Source organism: Cydia splendana, chromosome 9 (genome assembly GCF_910591565.1).
Source record: "Cydia splendana chromosome 9, ilCydSple1.2, whole genome shotgun sequence".
Classification (NCBI taxonomy): Eukaryota; Metazoa; Arthropoda; class Insecta; order Lepidoptera; family Tortricidae; genus Cydia; species Cydia splendana.
In genome coordinates, this window is record NC_085968.1 from 4,143,029 (window position 1) to 4,163,749 (window position 20,721).

General features: G+C 38.8%; 1 protein-coding gene and 1 long non-coding RNA gene across 6 annotated transcripts in view; one reads left to right on the top strand and one right to left on the bottom strand.

Annotated features, from left to right (window-relative positions):
- Positions 1-20,721, top strand: part of LOC134793364 (transcription factor cwo) — a 46,952-nt gene that overhangs the window by 16,497 nt on the left and 9,734 nt on the right. For 3 of the 5 annotated variants that reach the window (XR_010144537.1, XM_063764924.1, XM_063764926.1), the window contains exons 2-3: positions 11,620-11,732; positions 18,790-18,969. Coding sequence is in view for 4 of the 5 variants with exons in the window: in XM_063764924.1 (XP_063620994.1) it covers positions 11,620-11,732; positions 18,790-18,969 (293 nt within the window). In the remaining variant the exon portion in view is untranslated. Of the gene's footprint in view, positions 1-11,619; positions 11,733-18,785; positions 18,970-20,721 lie in introns of all 5 variants that reach the window. The other 2 variants (XM_063764925.1, XM_063764927.1) reach the window with 1 other exon arrangement.
- LOC134793414 (uncharacterized) overlaps positions 1-20,721 on the bottom strand; it is a 314,149-nt gene that overhangs the window by 5,009 nt on the left and 288,419 nt on the right. The gene's annotated exons all lie outside the window — the stretch shown is intronic.

The following is a 20,721-nucleotide window of genomic DNA, read 5'->3' on the forward strand; positions in this document are numbered from 1 at the left end:
ACAGCGCTATCCTGTGTTGCCAGTAGTATAAACAGAATTACCCGAAAGTCTGAAATTTCTTTCGTGAATCGGAAGATATTGCTAACGAGTAATTAAAAATGACGTGTTATTGTAAAATTTAAGCTAAAATACATATAAATGAAAATTATAAAATTATAAAGAAATATTTTAACTTATTAACCATAGGTATAATGTACCCATGTAACATGTTATGTTGAAATAAAGTGGCAATGTTATTGTGACGTAATCGCGTGTCACTCTGGGAATGGAAGACCATGTTTTATTAGACCATGCTTACATCCATGGGTTCAGCCCATAATGAAAGTAAAGCTAGGTGGTAGGGTTGCCATACTTGCCCTTTGCCGTACGTCAGGATTTCCCCTGACATGTCAGGATTTTTGGTCCTTTGTCAGGATTGCGGGGGAACGCAGTTGGAAATAAGTGTAATATTTAAGGGCATTTTCATTTAACTTGTACAAGTTAAGCGCGACTTAAGTCGTGTTTCAGTAACGTCTAACCGTTACATTCCTGACAAAATGTATGGGATTTGACATTGACCGTCAGTTTTGTAACGATTGCTAACCGGTCGTTAAAGGTGTTCAATTAAGTGAAAATGCCCTTAATATGTATTACTATAAAATCTTACATGACATGTTTACAATGAATACTGTTGTGGAATGACAATCAAAACAAACAGGCCTTGACATAGTCAAATGCATACAATTTTTTAGGGTTCCGTAGCCAAAGGGTAAAACGGGACCCTATTACTAAGACTCCGCTGTCCGTCCGTCCGTCCGTCCGTCTGTCCGTCCGTCCGTCCGTCTGTCACCAGGCTGTATCTCAGGAACCGTGATAGCTAGACAGTTGAAATTCTCACAGATGATGTATTTCTGTTGCCGCTATAACAACAAATACTAAAAACAGAATAAAATAAAGATATAAGTCCCATACAACAAACATGATTTTTGACCGAAGTTAAACAACGTCGGGCGGGGTCAGTACTTGGATGGGTGACCGTTTTTTTTTTCCGTTTTTTTTTGCATTATGGTACGGAACCCTTCGTGCGCGAGTCCGACTCGCACTTGCCCGGTTTTTAAATATGGCCAGCGTCACGCTTACAATACAGTCTGTGCAGAAAGAGAAGAGTCGTGGATTATATGGGAACCAAATTCATTCCACAACTCTTCTTTTTCCGCACAGACTCTAGTGACAGGGTTTTTCGAGACTCCAACTGGCAATATAATTCTAAAAGCTTGACGTTGGGCAGAGGAACGGGACACGGTCTTACAGTAATTACAGCGTATTATAGCGAGTCAAGGGTCTAATGGCCAACGAAAGGTTTTGAAATAAAATAGTAGACACCTCCTCTTTGTATATGGCTAAAAAGGCGAAAACAGAAATTTACTTACCTATAAAAGAAATAATAATACAGACTGATTACAAAAAGCAACGGCCGTATCGGCGTAGCCGGTTTGGCGTGGCGTGTTTCTTCGCAAATTCACGTGAACGCAGCACGTGCGGGCAGCTATCGCGAAAAATCTACGACCTACGTTCATTTCTATCGCTCATGTTTATTAGAGTCAAAGGAACGCAGATTAGGCAGATACTTGGACAATTTTCGAATTTCGATGATTTATTTTGTTCGATGATGTTGGACAATTTTGGAATTTGGATATCGATTTTGTGGGTTTTCTACGTTAAGTTTTATGTAGGTAGTAAAATTAGTTCAAACGGCATAGCACCAGGGCAGACCTTACGCAACCTTTAGCGTTTATCCACTATTAAGTGTCACGCGAACCTAACCGCTGCCATACAATCGGAATTACAATAAGAGATGTAAATTTATGAATGTTATTAGAATGTTGTTTTTATAATAACTTATATTTGATTACTTGTGTGTCGTATTTTAGACATGTGTTATATTGTAAACATAAAATTATTTGAACCTTGAATTACGTTTGGAGAAATCGGCGCCCAAAAAATGACAGGATTTTTGAAGTGATGTTCAAAACTCCGGATTTTATTCAAGATATTCTGTTTTTCTTGCGGCAACCCTAATCGTATTGGCGCGCAAGAAATTCTAAAACTGGATTTACAGTAGCTGTGACAACTATTTGCGCCGTGGGGCCCGTGGGCGGTTATACTGTGTGCGTCGTTATTTGCGTTATTTGACATCTGTCACTCACAACAGCAATACAACGTAAAATGTTTTGCACATCGAAATCACAAAGGAAAACAATTGCACTGCGAACGTTTACGTTCTACGTCTTTTTTTTTTAATTTTAGGGTTGGCCGGACACCACCGTTATGAATCGGTATCGGTAGTCGTCTACTTATATCGATATGAATTTTTCATTTTTCTTTTAATAAAAATAAGGAAAAGGTGGATAATTAACTGTAAATATGGATATATTTATCGTCACCTAACAGACAACAAATTTGACACAGAAATAACATAAATAAACTTTAAAATAGATCCCCAGTTAGTTTAGATTTTGACGATGGGTGCGACCTACTCGGTCGGTGTATTAAATGCATTTACCTTGCGGGAAACCCATATGATTCTAGCTTTATTTAAATCGCAAATAAAATATTCATTATATGTCACAATCACAATTCGATAGGTACCTCAGTCTACGTGCCATCCAATCGTAATCGCTTGCTGTGACAATCGATTTGGGTTAGTTACATCTCTATATACGTCAGTCATAATGTGTAAAATAACGCAAATAATAATGCATACAGTATAGTACTGCAGCTAAGCGTTTCTCACGAGGATTCTGGAGGGCGTGTGCGACGAAATTCGAAAATTGTCTATCTGCATCCCTGTCACTCGTATAGTGCGAGAGCGATATTAACGGGCGTTGACTTTCTTCGAATGTCGATAACTCCCCGATTTGCGTTCACTTGAACGACGCGTGGTGACATCACTGTGCAGGTCGCGAGTTGTCGACCTTTCCTATTTGAGACATCTTAAATAAATACGTAATTATGAACGGTTGTAATGTTTACTATATACATATGTATATTAACCTATCCTACATCATAAGTAGATACACGCATCTAGTCACGTATACACTAAATAGGTGAGTAGGTACATTTGCCGATATTGCCATGCACTAAAAGTTTCTTAAGAGTCACTCGAACTTAGCCGCCGTCATACAATCGAAGTTATGGTCTCGTTTTAAATAAAATAAATAAAATAAAAAAATAAACAACTGGATCTCGGGACGGTAGTCGGACGAGACGAAGCGAACTCATTGTCAGCACGAGCTCTGCAAGACTTGCAAGAGGTCAAATTCGTATGAAAATAGGACGTTAATAAACTGAAAATCGTAATTATAGTTCGTTTTTTTAGCATTAGAAAGAAGCACAAAGAAGGTGAGCGATCTTGAAATGTCTTTTAATTGAAAAACGCTTTTTAAAAATCAGTAACTATTACTTATGAAAGCAGAAGAATATAAATGATCGTATTAGATTCATAATTGTTACATATTTGCTGTGACTTATTTTTAAAAAGTGTTTTTCAATTAAAAGACACATCAAGATTGTTACCTTTTTTCTAATGCTAAAAAAAACGAACTATAGATTCCAAAAAAGTAAGACAATGTTGCCACTGCAATAATTTGTTTGTAAAATAGTAAATTCCTTTTTATAAATAAACACCCTAAGATAATTTATTTATTGGTAATTTTACTCCTACGATTTAAAAAAGTACTTTTATTTAGGTACTTATTTTTACATAAATACAAGACGCGCTAGTAAAAAGTGGCAACATTGTCTTACTTTTTTTGGAATCTAATTACGATTTTCAGTTTAGTGGCACTTCACCTCCACCCTTTGTCACGTTGATCTGTATGTCTGTCGGCGCTAGGGTTGCCATACGTCAGGATTTCCTCCTGACATGTCAGGATTTTAGGTCCATTGTCAGGATTGCGGGGGGACTCGGGTTTCTTAGAAACCTCAAATAACCACTAGAAGCGAGCTTAAAGTTTGGAGTTGGGCAGAGGAAAAGGAGGGTTATTCCGTATATATATACGGAATATCGCGGTGCGATTCGCAGGTCGCTCCGATATGCGAGCGGGATGTCGCTATAATACGCGCATAGCGTTGTCTCGCTCAAACATCGGCGCGTCGTGCGTATCGCATCCAGTATGATAACCGCCTAAAGGATTTAATAAAATAATCTCACTACGCTTGAGTGAGCACGATTGCCACTCAGAGCGAGCGTCACGTCCTAGTCGGTGACTTTTTGATTTTTAGGTATACGTGGGGGCACTGTGCCATAGGTCAAGGGGCTTAAGCGGTTATTACTCCTTTCCTTTTTTTTCAGGGACACGTTATGCTGAACGCTGGTATAATATGTAAGCAATTAAGCATAATAAAGGATTACTCACGCTAGACCGGGCCGAGGCGTCCGACATAACATTGTCATTTTCTATGACGGCCTATCGGTGATCACGTGGTGCTTTTAATAGAAAACGAAGCGACAGAAGCTCCGGCCCGGCCCCGGCCCGTTCTAGCATAAGTCATCCTTAATAAAAGGTGTCTGGCGAAAGGATAAAATGTGATAACCCCTTTTTATCGCCTTTACCTTTTTTATCACCTACATCACGCCTATTGAGCAAAAGCTAGGTCGAAAGTTTATTTATTTATTTATTTATTTATGTATGTGTATGGTAGCTCCGGAAATACTTGACTACCAACTGTGGTTTTTTACACATAGGTAAAAAAAAACACGCTTATTCAAACACAACCCAGCAACCGTCGGAAACGTGGTTGAACACGTGAGAGATAAGTTACCAACGTTTTTTCAATAAAATATCGACTTATTGTTTATTAATAAGTTTCATATCTGACATGACGGTGTTGAATTGGCGAGATAGGGATCGGTAGAGCATTCCATAAAATTGTATACCAGTGGTGGGCAAAGTATGGCCCGCGGGCCATCTCCGGCCCGCGAATGGATTTTATCAGGCCCGCCGCCGGTCCTATGAAATAATTAGTACCTATATGGCATTGGCCCACGATTATCACAAATCAAAATAAATTTTGGCTACAATTCTGGCCCTCCACTTAAATTTCCTTAACTTTCTGCCCCCCCATGAAAAAAGTTTGCCCACCACTGTTGTATACCGTTCTCCCGTACAAACGCGATTTTTCTGAAGATTTGCGGGTATAATAAATTTCCAGGAAACGTCAGGAATTTACGAAAGACTGGCAATAGTCGGGACAGTCCATTTTTTCTTTTAACTTAAATAGATTTTGGGTTTGTTGGGTAGAACCCCGACTCCAGTTTAAAAGAAAGTCGCACCGCTATGCTATCAACGCTTCTAATTCTTCATTGTGGCCTGTGGAGATAAATATAACAATTGCAGTGTATGGAAAACAGTTTCTCGGTGTGTATCGGAAAATATACTTGGGGTCAGTGTCGAAACTCACACCACATCTAGCGTTTATTTTTACACACTTGTCTAAGCTATATTCGGCGTTTGGCGTTTGACATTTTGCGTAGGTACAGACAACAACAGAGCTATGAATACAGGCAAAGTGCCAAAAATATGTATACACGACCTTAATGTACAGGCAATAAAGTACTGTATACATATTTTTCACACTTTGCCTGTATTCATAGCTCTGTTGTTGACTGTACCTACCTACTGCCGTAAAACTTGACTACCTACCGACCTACTTGAGGTATGTAATACCGATAAAAATATAATAGTGTTCGACCGAAAACAGAGTTTTTGCCGACCGAAAACTTTGGTTGGGTTGGGCACTACCGAAAATACAGTTTTATTAGGCGCGGCCGAAAGTTTCGGAAGTTTTTTTGGCTGTGTCATTGACATGATTTTTTGCCGAAACCTGATAAAATTCGAAACATTCGAAACCCAAACTTCGGTCGGACATCGGATTCGGAAACTATAAAAATGCAATAATAAATATAACGTGGTGCCGTGGAGCTGAAATGCATATATATACCTATATATTTACATATAGAGTCAGATCAAGCTAACTCGGCAGCGATTTTGACAGCACAGACCGCATGTGCAATTTTTATTTAACGTAATAATTTCATAGAAGTTTGACGTTTAAAATAACACTTGCACACTCTGTACTGTCAAAATCGCTGCCGATTGGCTTAGTCTGAGTAGTCTGACTATAAATAATTTTCCAAATCGGCCCTCTTATTTATATTATTTGTAAACCGTTGTCAACGTTTTACGTACAAACAGCCACACTATTAACTGTCCATTGGTCACAGAACACCGCCTCTAGAAACCTAATATTGGCCATTTTGATCCCGACGCAAATCACCAAACTGTGAGGTGCGGGAGGGGCGCTCACGGCGTTGCGATTGGTCGTTTTAAACATGGCGCGCTGACACGTGTAAATGTAGGGATGGGACATGTTCATTACAGGTAGTGGGTACTGCTACCAGTGACATCGAAATTTATTGTGGTAAAATTGTTACCAATTTAGTATACTTAAGAGTAAACTTACTTAATAATTATACTTATTGATTAATTTAATATTTCATTAAGTAATTTAACAATGTACCTGAATTTTTTACTTAACATATTAGGGCATTTCTGTTTAAAGTACCCAGAACTTGAATTTTAAAGTTTAGAATTTTTATATTATTTCCACTCAGAATCGCAATCTCTTTCGATACGAGAAAAAAGTGTCGCCAAAATCTCATACAATTATTTTCTTTTGTCCGTTTTATTAAGGTCATAGAAGGTTGTATTGAAAACATATTCAAATGGACCAATAACATATGCCTATTACAAATCAACTCCGAGTTCTCTCGCACTTCTTTGAAGTTCATCATCAGGTCCATCTCGTGACATGAGACCTAACTGCTCACCTAGAGGATTCTAAAAAACCCATACAACATATGTCTATCACAAACCAACACCGAGTTCCCTCGAACTTCTTTGAAGTTCATCATCAGGTCATCTCGTGACATGAGACCTAACTGCTCACCTAGGGGCTATTCATAAATTACGTCATTTCAAATTAGGGGGGGGGGGTCTGGACATCGGATGACGGTAGCATGAAGTAGGAGGAAATGGGATCATTTGAAGCATGATTTTTGGATGATTATAGGGGGGGGGGTCAAAAATCGTCAAAAATCGATGACGTAATTTATGGACAGCCCCCTAGAGGATTCTAAAAAACCCATACAACATATGTCTATCACAAACCAACACCGAGTTCCCTCGAACTCCTTTGAAGTTCATCATCTGGTCCATCTCGTGACATGAGACCTAACTGCTCACCTAGAGGATTCTAAATAACCCATACAACATATTTGTATCACAAACCAATACCGAGTTCCCTCGCACTTCTTTGAAGTTCATCATCAGGTCCATCTCGTGACATGCGGCCTAACTGCTCCGCTGGCCTAGAGGATTCTAAAAAAACTTACACAACATGTTACCTATATATTATGTCTAAAATGGTACAATACGGTATGACGAAGCACGAAGTTTCCGCAACTGAAAAACCATCATCGTCACATCACTAGTCGAAAGGGAAAGGGGTAGCGCATTGCATTTTCAAGTTGACGAAAAGGGACGGACATACTTCGCCTCTGCTTACTGACCAGTATAAAATGAACCCCGCGGACAAGAAACATTATTCAATGAAATAATGAATTTCGCTTTCCTGTGGGATGTTATTCCATCTGTTTTGTAAGTAGAAGTCTTAGATGACTTGCCACACCATTTTACGCTGCAATATCCCATGATTTCCCAATGAATTCAATAGTTTACGATTTATTTTCTTAGACTCGTGCACACTGCTAACAGGTCGTAACCTTGGGCGCAACTGATCGGAGCGGCGCGCGAACAATCTTATATTTGACCTATACACCATACGGGCGGTGACCGCGAGTCGTCCTATAAGCTCGGTCTATAGGGGTTGGTCTGTGCCATTGGTGGACCTTATGCCTTTTGAAATAAGGTTTACCCATGGACAATTATAACTTAAGACGAAGCAGGAGCTGAGTTTTAAATATTTTAGGTAAATATACCCGTCTCGCTAACGGAAGCGGCACCTAAAAGTAGTGCGATAAGGACAAGGCGAAAAATCCTGCGTAAAAATCTCAAAAATCGAGGTTTCGTACTCCTCTGTTTCCTCCTCCAAAACTTAACCAATCGTAACCAAATTTGGAAATCTAAATGATTATGAAATTATCTGTGTCGGGCCGTTTTGCTTTTTTGGCTAATTGATATCAGTTTTGAATGCCACGCCTCCCATTGCGGCATAGTCAATTAGGCCATTTTGGCCATTTTTGAAGGGCTCTAGCGCCTTAAAAATCAAAAATATCAAAAATGCAAAACGGTCCGACACAAGATATTGACAATATTAATCTGTGTTGAAAAAATCATTGCTCTAGCTTCAAAAACCACGGAGGAAAACGAGGAGTACGTTTGTATGGAGAAATGACAACTCCCGTTGGCTCTTAACAGTGTGGGCGAATGGTACCGTAAACAGCACAAGCATTAAATTAACGCATAATTAATGTACGTATAAATATCCGAGAATATAGGATGAAGGCTACGGTGACGGTGACCGTGACGCAAGTTCACACGTGACGCGTCATTTGACGCTACCAGCACGTGTAGTACCAGCAGAGAATTAAAGCCCGTCATAGACGGAGCGATAATGTATACAGGGTGGCTAAAAAATAACTGCATTCCCGTTGCCAGGGAGGTTTTACGATTATAATGAACAACTTTAACTATGGGATCAACCCCGGAATCGTGAAAAAAAATTTACCCTTCCATAGAAAATGGACCAGCCAAAATGTATATGAAACAGCCAAATATTTTTTGTAAAGTAAAAGTTGCCCTTACATACCGTAAGGTACCGAACATACCGAAATATATTTTAAAGTATAGCTAAGCACCACACACGACAACGATACCAAAATATATATCGCCCTCTGTCTAGCACCTACATTGTGAGAGAGAAGAAATATACCAACATAATATATCGTAATATACAGAGCTATAACATCTTAAGGTATCTTAAGATGCCTTGTTGTAAAAGCATTAAGGTATCTTTTGGTATATTATTATCGCTTTGTCTGTGACGGGCTTAAGGCCTCCATAGGTACATTATAAAACTTTGGCTTCCGATTATAGTTGGCCTCGCCAACATGCCATGAATTGAGCGTTGTCGTTTCACGACGTTTTCAACCGGTATCTATGTTATTATACTTTCCGCAAAAACTAAGCGAGTCAGGTCATAATGTCATCTCTTTCACTCTTGGTTGGTCTTAACATGGGTAAAGAAGATAGCATTATTATCTCAGTCACCAGTTGGTATTGCGTTAGGTATAGTATACCTATAGTTTAAAAAATAATGTCTAGAATAAAGACTTGCCAATAAAAATAATCATTCGTCGCTGGAAAGCAACGTATACTTATAGAGTCTAACTTCTATGAAATTATGACGTATAAATAACACTTGCACTACGTGTGCTATCAAAATCGATGCAGACTTGTCTTGGTCTGACTCTATACAATTTAATTATTTCCTCTACAACGTGACATTTACACAAACAGTATAGGCACAGAATAAATAATAGTACTAGGTACAGAAGACTCACTCTCTAACAAAACGCGTAAATGGCCGCTAGGTGGCGACCTGGCGACAGCACCACGCGCGGCTTATGGCTTTCCCCAAAATTGGGGCGGAACGGATGTACTTTTAGCTACCTGTAGCAAAGCGACGAAATCGCGGAGTGAGCCACGCCATGGTATAGGTACCTACATACATATTAACTCCCCAAAATAAATATAAGCGCAGGCAAACACGAATTGCTACGTGTACATGCACGTGTACCAATATGAGTTATGACAAGTATAAATGTATATCGGCGTGTTTATTCTTCGAGTCACGCGCATCATATTTATATTTTTAGGGTTTCGTACAAAAATTATAAAAATAGAATGCTGAAAATGATTTCGGTATCAGAGAAAATTTCGTTATCTGCCCCTATATCGCTCTTAGGGTTGCCATACCTATGTCAGGATATTTGGTCCTTTGCCACAGGATTGCGAGGGACTTGGCGAGTGTGAGGGGTTTTTAAAAACCTCAACCTCACTAGAAGTTAGCTAAAAGTTTGGAGTTGGACAGAAGAAAGGGAAGGCTATGGTGTAGCTTGGTGTAACTACGTGTGTGGCTCACGAAAGGTTTTGGAATAAGGGAGTCATTTTGCGTGAAATGACCGGCCAGAAATATCAGGATTTTTAGGGTAATGTCCGGAGTTTTGTCAGTATATTCCATTTTTCCAAATGGCAACCCTAATCGCTCTTGCATATTCGAATAACAGAGAGGCAGCCAACGGAATTTAGATTTTCGCGGTATGCCCTACAGAACACTAATGTTTTTGCTCGGAACTTACTCTTGGCCGATTTTCACAAACATATTGTAGGTATACTGAATTACAATTGAATCATTTATTCATCGTTGTATTGATGAATAAATTCAAAAGCTGTCGTATGTACAATTGTACATAGGTTCTGAATTGGTAAGTGACTACAGAGTGGGTATGGGTACCTACTATTGTAAAAAATATCTATTTTGAGATATGGGTACCTAATTCTACTCTATGATGATATCTTAGCCGAAATAGGTACCATTAAGGATGACTCACGCTAGACCGGGCCGTGCCCGGGCCGAGTCGTCCGTTATGTCATTTTCTATGACGGCTGATCGGTAATCAAGTGGTACTTTCCATAGAAAACGAAGCGCCGGAAGCCTTTACCATTATACTATATCAGGAATTATATAACTATCTCAATCTATATGGCAGGGGTCATCAAATGGCGGACCGCAGAATCGGACCGCGATAGTCATTTTATTTTAAAAATAAAAATCAGACTATTGAACCCTGCTCTATGGTATCCGATAATTTTAGTTTTTTACCCCGATTCAGTCAACTACTCCTAAATAATATATGGTTTCTCACCTAATCCTAAATAATATACCTAAACCACGAGTCCACGATTGATGGCATGACGTGACGCAAAGATATGACGTCGCGAGAATGACTAACAAATAATAATAGCTCTCCAGTCAACACGTGAAGCCGTGTATGATTTCAGTCGTCATGAGATGTGGAAACGTGACTTAAATATGCATGCTTCTGTGGTGAGGTGACGGAGCCTCGGGAAATTTAAATCGGCAAAATCTTGACTACTCTACTTGCGTAAGTTATATTCTTGTACAGTATGCCTTGAAGATCAAATAAGTCGTAAAGGTCGTGTCCTAATCCTATCCCAGCGTAATTAAACATATACAGGTGAGCAAGAAAATGGTTCTGTAATACCGAAAATATAGGAGATATTACAGTTTGTCTAGGTCACTCTAGGTACCTTTTCATTCTACTATCAGGATTGGAAGTATATAACTTTTGGGGTGGCGTGGCGCAATGGTGAAGCAAAACTTCTGATGATACTATAGAATGCTGGCATTTTGTTCGTAAAGTTCAAAAGAAATTGGTTCTTTTCTTGTAAAAAAGTTTTGAAGTTTAAAATTGAATCAGTTCTTTTCTTGTTAAAAGTAACGTTAATTAACGTATTTTTTGTCTTGTTGCAGCTACAACACCACCGAAGAGTTTCGGAATGGCGAGCAGCTGGGCTTCGCGGCGCCCTCAGAGGACGAGGACTACCAGGCCGGCTTTCTGAAGAAGGGGAAGGTCGCCAGGGCAAGTTTATACATGCCCGCTTTTATACCTACTTTTGTATTTATGGTCCCTATAACAACCGGCAGCGACAAAGTGTGGCAGCGCAATTGTAAACATCATAATTAGATAGGAATTTGATGTTTATAGTTACGCTTCCATATTAGTCGTTGGCCCGGTCGCTGCAGAGTTAGCTTAGAATGGTATTCCACCTGTCCAATTTCTTGGTCCAATGTCACATTTTGCTTAATGAGATAGTGGAATATCATCCTTAGTTAGACGGACTCTACATACATGGACTGCTAAAATCATGCTGCAATAATCATAGTATTTTGCGCTAGATACTTCCACGGCACGGGTGTCAGCCGACCTTATGAGTTTGCATTTGACACTGCTATTTATAACTTCAAACGCAAAGTGAGACTGGTTTTGATACGACTTGACGATCGTCTTGGTGATCGGCGCGCATCTCACGCACGACTTTCACTTCATTTCGCATGCACCAATCAGCCTGAACGATCTTCAAGGTCGTATCAAATAAGATCAAAGCCTTAACAAATTGTTAATTCTGAATCTGGCTCCTAATCGTTCTCACAGACATAAAACTACAATGAAAGCATATTCAACGCCATTTATTTTGACCTCCTCGGAGAGCTTTACTTTAATTTCCATGCCTGAAATGTTTTGTGTCTGACAGCACAGCGTCATATAATTATAGTCTGTTCGTAAAGAGAAGAGTCGTGGAATGTATATATCAACGTGTCTACCTACCTGTGGCGGCGCGTCAAACATATCCGCCGGCAAGCCGGGGTCTAATTTGGCTTACATATTTCCTTTACAACTCTGCTCAAACGTCCAAAATCAGGCAAGCCTATAGGAATCGGCTTTTATGGACGCGCCGCCACTTCTACCTACGGTCAATGTTCGGAATTTTCCTTGCTTGGTGATCGAACTTGCTTAACTAGTAGTAGCACTAGTGACTATTCAGTTATTAGGTTGATCTTCATAGATAATTAACCTAGTTATCTCAAAGGAAAATTCTACCGAATTCTCTAGTTACTTGACCCCGGTGGTTATCTGAGCAAAACAAGGGTGCTCGACAAGTTTGGGCTATAATCAAGATTTGACTTGTCCATGGATCTCGTAGTTTACAGGGTTTGTTTGTCTATTAATACTAAGTCCTAGGCCGAAAATAGCATTACGCCTAGAACAAATCATCAAAAAATTAAATCTAGTCCGAAACGCAACAGCGACACACCAATGACATAAAAACCCGATTGCAGTGTCAAATACCTCATCCAATTAAAGTCCGAAGTCGCCGACAAAATCCATCGCATTTTAGATCTTATTTAAGGGCAATGAAGTATATTTTTCTAGTCCGTAGAGTGGAGTTACGTGACCGAGGCGCGGGCGAGTTGTGCAACGTGGACGCCGCACGTGGCCCGCCACGCTCCGGCCTAATGCCAATTTATGCTGCACTATCTCGTATTTCTGTACCTGGAGGCGAATTCGACTTGTTTAAATGACGGCTGGGGATATAGCGATTTTATAGCCAGATAAAGATGTTTTATATAACTCCCACTGGTCCCATTTTCCTTGCTACACATTGCATTGGTGTGCTGGGATCCTAGAGAAACCGAGGGAACTCTTAAAATACTAAAGTCACACCTACACTACTACGTGCCTAGTGTTATTGGTATTTTTTTTATATGTAGTAGGTATATTTTCTCTTGGAAAGCTTAAATATTTGGTAAATTCCAACTGCTACTAAATAGTAAATACCATAAAATGCCATTATATACAGTCGGTTCTTATTTCATTTAAACTTACAGTTCTAGAAATTTCTGTAAAAATATTAGTTTTTCCATGAAAATCTCGGGAGCTGCCATATTTCTGGCCAAGGCTGCATTTTAATGCGAGCAACGCACGTGCACCACGTGCCGCGTTTCTACAGAGGTTTACAGAAATCGTTTACGATATGTCAACGTTACATGTAGTTATAATAATGGATCCACTTTATTATAACATTTATTAATAATTATTATTAAAAGACATAAACGGGAATATAAAACTAAAGCTAACTACGGTTAAAATAACTAAAACTAAAAATTAAAAATATGTACCTATCAAAATTTTGGTGCCCTCGGTTACATGAAATCAGCAAAATCCTAACCACTTGATTATATCGATATCCTAGGGAACAAATCAAATGATTTTATGAAAAAAATGTTTTACTTGTTTCGTTAAGTAGTCACACTACAATTTAGTTATCAGGTTTATTAGAAAAAATTCAATATCAAAAAATAGGTATTAACATAGTAATGCAGAAATAAGTACGAGTATTAAGCATAGAGTGCTCATTTCATAGTCCTCTATACATTAGCTTTGGTACCAAAACTACTAAGTATTATTTTCGTAGTAGCGGAATTATCAGTAGGTGTAGGTACTGCTACTTGACACTAGATGTCACGTGTGTATCGACATATCGCGACAGATGAAAAGTGTATTGCTTAACAATTTACAACTATTACAAGCAGGAGTTGAAAATAGAGTTCCGGTTAATCCGGTTATAATATTAGCTGAAAATTGTTGAGCATTAGACTTTCCGTTCGTCGCGACATCTATTGTCCAGTTGGAGTCCTACTGATAATTCAGCTACTTGACGCTAGATGTCGACTACAAAAATCATAGTCGTTTTGGTAACAACACTAATGTATGGAATGAGCACTCTATGCTTACTTAGGGCTGATTTAGACGATGCGAGAACTCGCATGCGAGTTTCATACCATTGCGGGTTTTGATCGGTCGGATGAATTGGACGTAACCAACAGTCCGCAATGCAACTAAAATCGCATGCGAGTTCGCGCGCCGTCTAAATCAGCCCTATTTCTTTATGGTAGCAAAAATATCACGAATGATCACGATGGGGGAGGGGGGGTCAGAGATAATATCACGTGTAATTATTTTTCAAAGCGGGAAAGTCAAAAACAACAATAATAATCAAAAATTTTATCAGATCAAATAATCCGCTCTATTTTATATGCGTATTTACACTATTTACCCAATAAAAAACATTCATCGCACCAACTTTAAAACATTCATAATAATCATAATAAAAGCTCGCATCGGCGCCATGGCCTTGATTGCTTAGCGTCTAAACGGGCCCACTGATTAACAGTCCGCCGGACGGTATCGGCCTGTCAGTTAGAACAAAATTTTAATATTGCCGATACCGTCCGGCAGACTGTTAATCAATGGGCCCCTTAAGGGTACCCGCATCATAATTATCACGTGATTTTGTGGCAAGGGGGAGTTGCGTTAAAATCACCAAATATCACCAAGGGTGGAGGGGGGGGTCAAAAATAGGCCAAATATGATCACATGATATCTGGACGACCCCTGATAATAGTCTCGTCTCGAGTCTGAGGCCTGCAGGTGTTTGGTATTAGCCCTACCCTGACCTGCCTCAAACTACTCACCACTCGAGTCTCAAGTGCTAATGATGTCTCATCCGCCACACTCGTCCATCGCATACCCAGACGTGACGTGACGCTACTGCGTAGTTCCCTACTGTGAGAAACGTGTGCACGTGTTGGTGAATACCTACTTTGGTAATTATAGATCGCTGTTTGCGGCTAAAATGCAGCTGAGCGTATTTTAGTCAGGATTATTTTTATCCGGCTAATATCTACGGCAAAAGGATTTTAGCAGTCTATGTTTATGCTTATGTGTATGTGTATATAGTACAGTCGCCATCAGATATATCGGAGCGGCCAAGGTGTTCACAATATCTGAACACGCACTCTAACGCCCTGACAATAGAGGCGTGTTCGGATATTTGTTAGCGCCTTAGACGCTCCGATATATCTGATGGCGCTGTACTTACCTACTGTGTAATGAATGTATTGTTTCTTACATGGTAGTTTTGTAGAAACTACCTATCATGCAGTCATTCTGATAAACAAGAGTCAATCGATTTGTTTTCATGTCTCGGGTAACAATTAATCGTTTATTGTTGATTTAAAGAATATTGTTGACTGTGTGAATAATTATGTTTTGTAATAAAAATCTTCAGGGCGTTTCTCAGAGATGACCTTCGGTGCCTGACTTCGGTGCCAAATTTATTTTTAAACTTAATTGATATGCGACTTTATTTCCTAAAATCTAGCCTTAATATAAAAAATATTGGTAGTGGAGGCCTCCATTAGAACCTTATAGTTTTTAAGATATTTGAGATTTAAAAAACACCGAAATCATGTGCAGGCACTGAAATCAATTGGCGTCACCGAATTCAATAATGCATATACAAAAATCATATTTCAAATTTATATCTCAATCATATTAAATTTTAATATTTTTTTTCATTCTTATTTGATTATAAGCGATGTAACAAGGCTAATGATCTCGAAAGCTTACATAACTTGAAGATTTTAAAATAACCTAATTACGGCTTGTAAAACAACATATCTAGAAGATATCCCACACTATTTGACTGTCCTCATATAATAGGGTGATGGGCGATGTATGGTCCTGGAACGAGTTTCAGACATGTCGACCACATATTCGCACATTAGTGCCATAAAGGAGAAGATGTTTGTTTCATACAATCCGACCGCACACGCATCAAAAAGATACTTATGTTACCTACATCCGATAAACAAGAAACTTATGAGTGGTGTTCAATGCTCAAAAAATATTTAATGCACTTAGAAAACAATGTGATGCAATACGGAAAACAAGTGTTTTTGAATAACAGAGTTTTAAAGCGTGAACTCCATCAATTTAAAACTATTTGAAGTGGTCGACTAATGCTTGAAGATCTAATTACCTGTTAATTATTTCAGTTATCTTGGTCTAACTCTATTATTGTCCTACTAGGCACAACAACTCCCATCAACCTTCAGTGTCCTTGGTGTTCAAAAGGTTTAGGTCATACCTAATCTTCTTAACCGCACACCGCACCGTAACACATTGTAAGAGAAACAATGAAACAACATTATTTTAACACTTTTTGGACTGGAGATCTCCAGCACCCTCAAACACTTGAGCTAATTTGTAACTCCTATATTTAGACTTAAAGACATAAGACATTGAGGATTGTTAAAACATTTGTTATGTTCAATTTGTGTATATGGCTATCCTTTAGAAATATCGATCAGTAAGGTACGCTCAGCGTCTTTGAAGCGATCTGGACATTAGAAGGCCACTTTATTTTTAATCCCTTGTTCTGAACATCCTGTCCCTTGGGTGCACCTTGCATAGTACTTACATACACAAGTTATTGTAAACGAAGTGGGATCTAATTGACTGCATTCATTTAACATGGCTGACATGTTTAAAGGTATCGAGGTGTAGGGGCCTCAGGTGATACAGACGACAATTAACATATTTTACCTACTTCATTGGTTTGAAGAGAATATCAAGACAGAGAAAGAAACATTGGGTCTACAAGTTTCAACACACGTCTGTTTAAAAAAACTACTCATAGTAAACTAGTGATTATTTGTACCTATTATGACTTAATTTACTTACAAAGATAATTTTACGTTTATACAACGTATCTTGCGCTTCTTAGGTGTGATTAATTAGTACAACAAACTAGTTTACAAAGCAGGATTTGAATTCAGTGATCACTTTTTTGATATCGGTGGTCAAAAAATCCACCGAATCCAAGGAAATCAACACCAGCGATGTCAAAATTAATCGGTTTTTAGCAATTACAGAAATACCATGATTAATACAGAGGAGATGTAATAATGATGGATTTACGTACTTTAGAGGATTTCTTAATCACTTCCATAACGATAAATGCACTAAAACTTTCGGAGTAAAATGCACCACCGATCTCAAAAAAACATAGAACCAAACCCACCGAAGGACGGTGAAACCTTTAAAAAATCACTTTATTATACTGTGACTGTACCTCTACTCTATTTAACGGTTAAGGCACAACTAAAGCATACTATGTTTGAGACACTGAGTTCCTGGTTTACAACTTTGAAGGAGTACCGACATGTTTTGCAAATTACACCGAAATCAGGCACTAGCCCGGGACACATCGTAAATTTGGTTTTATTCAATGAGTTGAGCAAACACATTATTGTGATATAAATAATATGATAAGTTAACTAATACCTTATGCGTGAATACCTATAACAACTCCGATCTAATGCCCCATCTTGAGTAATAATTTTTTGTTTCACAAAATCTGGGTGCGGGACACTCCCACCGAACATCATTTTTGGCATTTGAAAATTTTTTTCTTGTATTAATATAAATAATAAATAAATAATTTGTTAGTGTCCCAGGCAGAATATAGGCTGAAGATCATGCCTAAATTAATTCAGATTTATTGAACAGTAAATTCAATCATTTATTGCCCTGGACACGTAAAAATGGCCCTCCTGAGAAATGCCCTTCAATATTAAAGACTTTCAAGTCTCTACGCAAAAAAGCTATTACTTACATATTTATTATTAAGATAAACGTACTGGTGCTCGACGCGGTCCCAGTACATGTCATCTTGAAACTTAAGTCATTGTCAATAGAGGTGACAGCAAGGTGTCATCTATTGGGCATTATCATGTCGAGCACTAGTACGTTTACCTTACCACAGTTATGAAACTTTCTTTCTTTATAAATAGTAGCTAAGTACATAGGTACAGTCGCCATCAGATATATCGGAGCGGCCAAGGTGCTCACAAATATCGGAACACGCCTCTATTGTCAGGGCGTTAGAGCGCGTGTTCAGATATTGTGAACACCTTGGCCGCTCCGATATATCTGATGGCGACTGTACATACTACAACTATTTTAGCTTAGCTATACTTAAACCTTATATTTTTTTTACATTTTTGGTCAGGTTTTAGGTATAGATATTAAATATAAATCACCTGTAACATACGAGTAAATACTGAATTTAAGGTCGGTTGCACCAAACCGTCTGTCAGCGTTCGCTTAATTTTATTGTACCCCTGAGGAAGTTTCATAGATCTCTGCTGCGTGATGTTGATCAGTCTGTTAACAGTGGTTGTGCACCAAATAACACGAAAAAGCTTATCACGTTCCATTTCTCCTACAGCAAGACCCGATGTCCCACCGAATCATCGAGAAGCGGCGGCGAGACCGCATGAACAACTGCCTCGCAGACCTGTCCCGCCTCATCCCGCCCGAGTACCTCAAGAAGGGCCGTGGCCGCGTCGAGAAGACCGAGATCATCGAGATGGCCATACGACACCTCAAGTTCTTACAGGAGCGAGCCAATGGTTTGTACCATGGCCTTGCCTTGGGCAGCGACTACGGTAATGTCTTTACTATGTCGGTGGAGTTGTTAGCCGCACGGGTTGCCAGTTTTGAGTTTGAGGTAACGAGGTAACTGAGGTAACGATGTAAGGGCGCCGATGGGTTATTCAGGAGGGTTGTTTCGATTGAGAATTGTTAGATGAAAGGGCGAATGCAGAGGTAACGGGTCACATCGGTGAATGTTTTGTAGATTTGGCTAGTATAGAATAGATGGTCGCTTTACGCCACCCCAAAGGCGTGTATAGGTACATAAGGGAAGGAATGGAAAGATTTGCGAGGTTCTGGTAGGCTTCCGTAGCTCAATTGTTTAGGAGCAATGCACGGATTGCAGAGGTTGCGGGTTCAAGTCCTGCCGGAAGCGTAACGTTTTCTATTTTTTCCTTTAATATAAAAATTTGTAGTAGGTATAGATTAGTTAAATAGGTAAGTACCTTAATAAATAACTTCTATGTCTTGAGTAGTAAATACAACGTACTTGTAATTAAGTCATTTTCAAATTAATCGTAAATATTATTAATACATTACTTAGAGCATACTTAGGAAGTGTCAATAACTACTAGGTCTACGACTACGAGTATGAATTCCCTGCATCCGTCCTTCCTTGTATGTATTGTAAAATCACTTTAAAAAACTAAACTACTTCCTACTCTTCTAGGGTTCTAGGGGAGTTAAATATTTTTAGGGTTAGGAGTAGCAATGAAAATTGTACAACAGTTAATTTGGCCTGGGATAAGAGAAACAGTTAGTTATCTGAATTTTCTTACAACTCTGATTAGTTTTACAAGAATCGATTGACAGTGTAAATGTTCAAATAACCCTTCTCAATAATTTACTTACTCCTACTTAGTTCGTCAGACCGCTGGTCAGATGTGGTTAGATTTGTCTGGCAATCAGGATTTACTGTTCAATGTTTTACCGCGGATGACAGCTCCTCGCCCGTTATTTTTTAAAGATAAGGGAATCCGCGGATGTGTTAATGTTGCACTTAAAAGTGCTTCAAGTGCTTACCTTAAAAATAGAGGCATTAAAATATTCCATCTCGATGAACGACATAGCAGCATATGATACGTGGCATGTATAAATTGTATACTTAAACAAAATATGCCGTGCGTATTTTATTAATATTAGGTAATTAGAAGTGCAACGCATCTGATATCTGATACTAAACTTACTTCGCATTTTGTCAACGTAGATCAGATTTTTACACGACTGCCCAAAAAAGGGTATTATTTCTGTTTGTTACTACATTTATTATAATATAATTTAGTTATTCTTGAAGTTATCTAGAACACACTGCGTGCATAAATTAAGATCGTAAAAACGTCGTGTACTTAAATCGTGAAGTGGCACAGGTGTTAATTGTGTTAATATTATAAATAAATGAAAAGGTATACCTACGAGTACGAGTATAGTAACAAGCGAAGCACGCGTCTGACCCCGTTTTATAAAGGCCGTGTGGTTCGAATAACAAACGCTTCATAGGTATTAAGATATTTCATCACGAAAGAAGAAAAGGAGGTAATCATTTGACTCAGTGTATATTCGAGGAATTTAATAGGTAGGGACAATACCATTTTGTACATTGTCACTGTGACAATTGACAATCAATATGAAAGTCGCTTAGCGCTATAGGGACCTCATACTATTTGTCACTGTGACAAGGTATACGAAATGGTACTGAAATTAAATTACTTAACCGTACAACTGGCTACTAA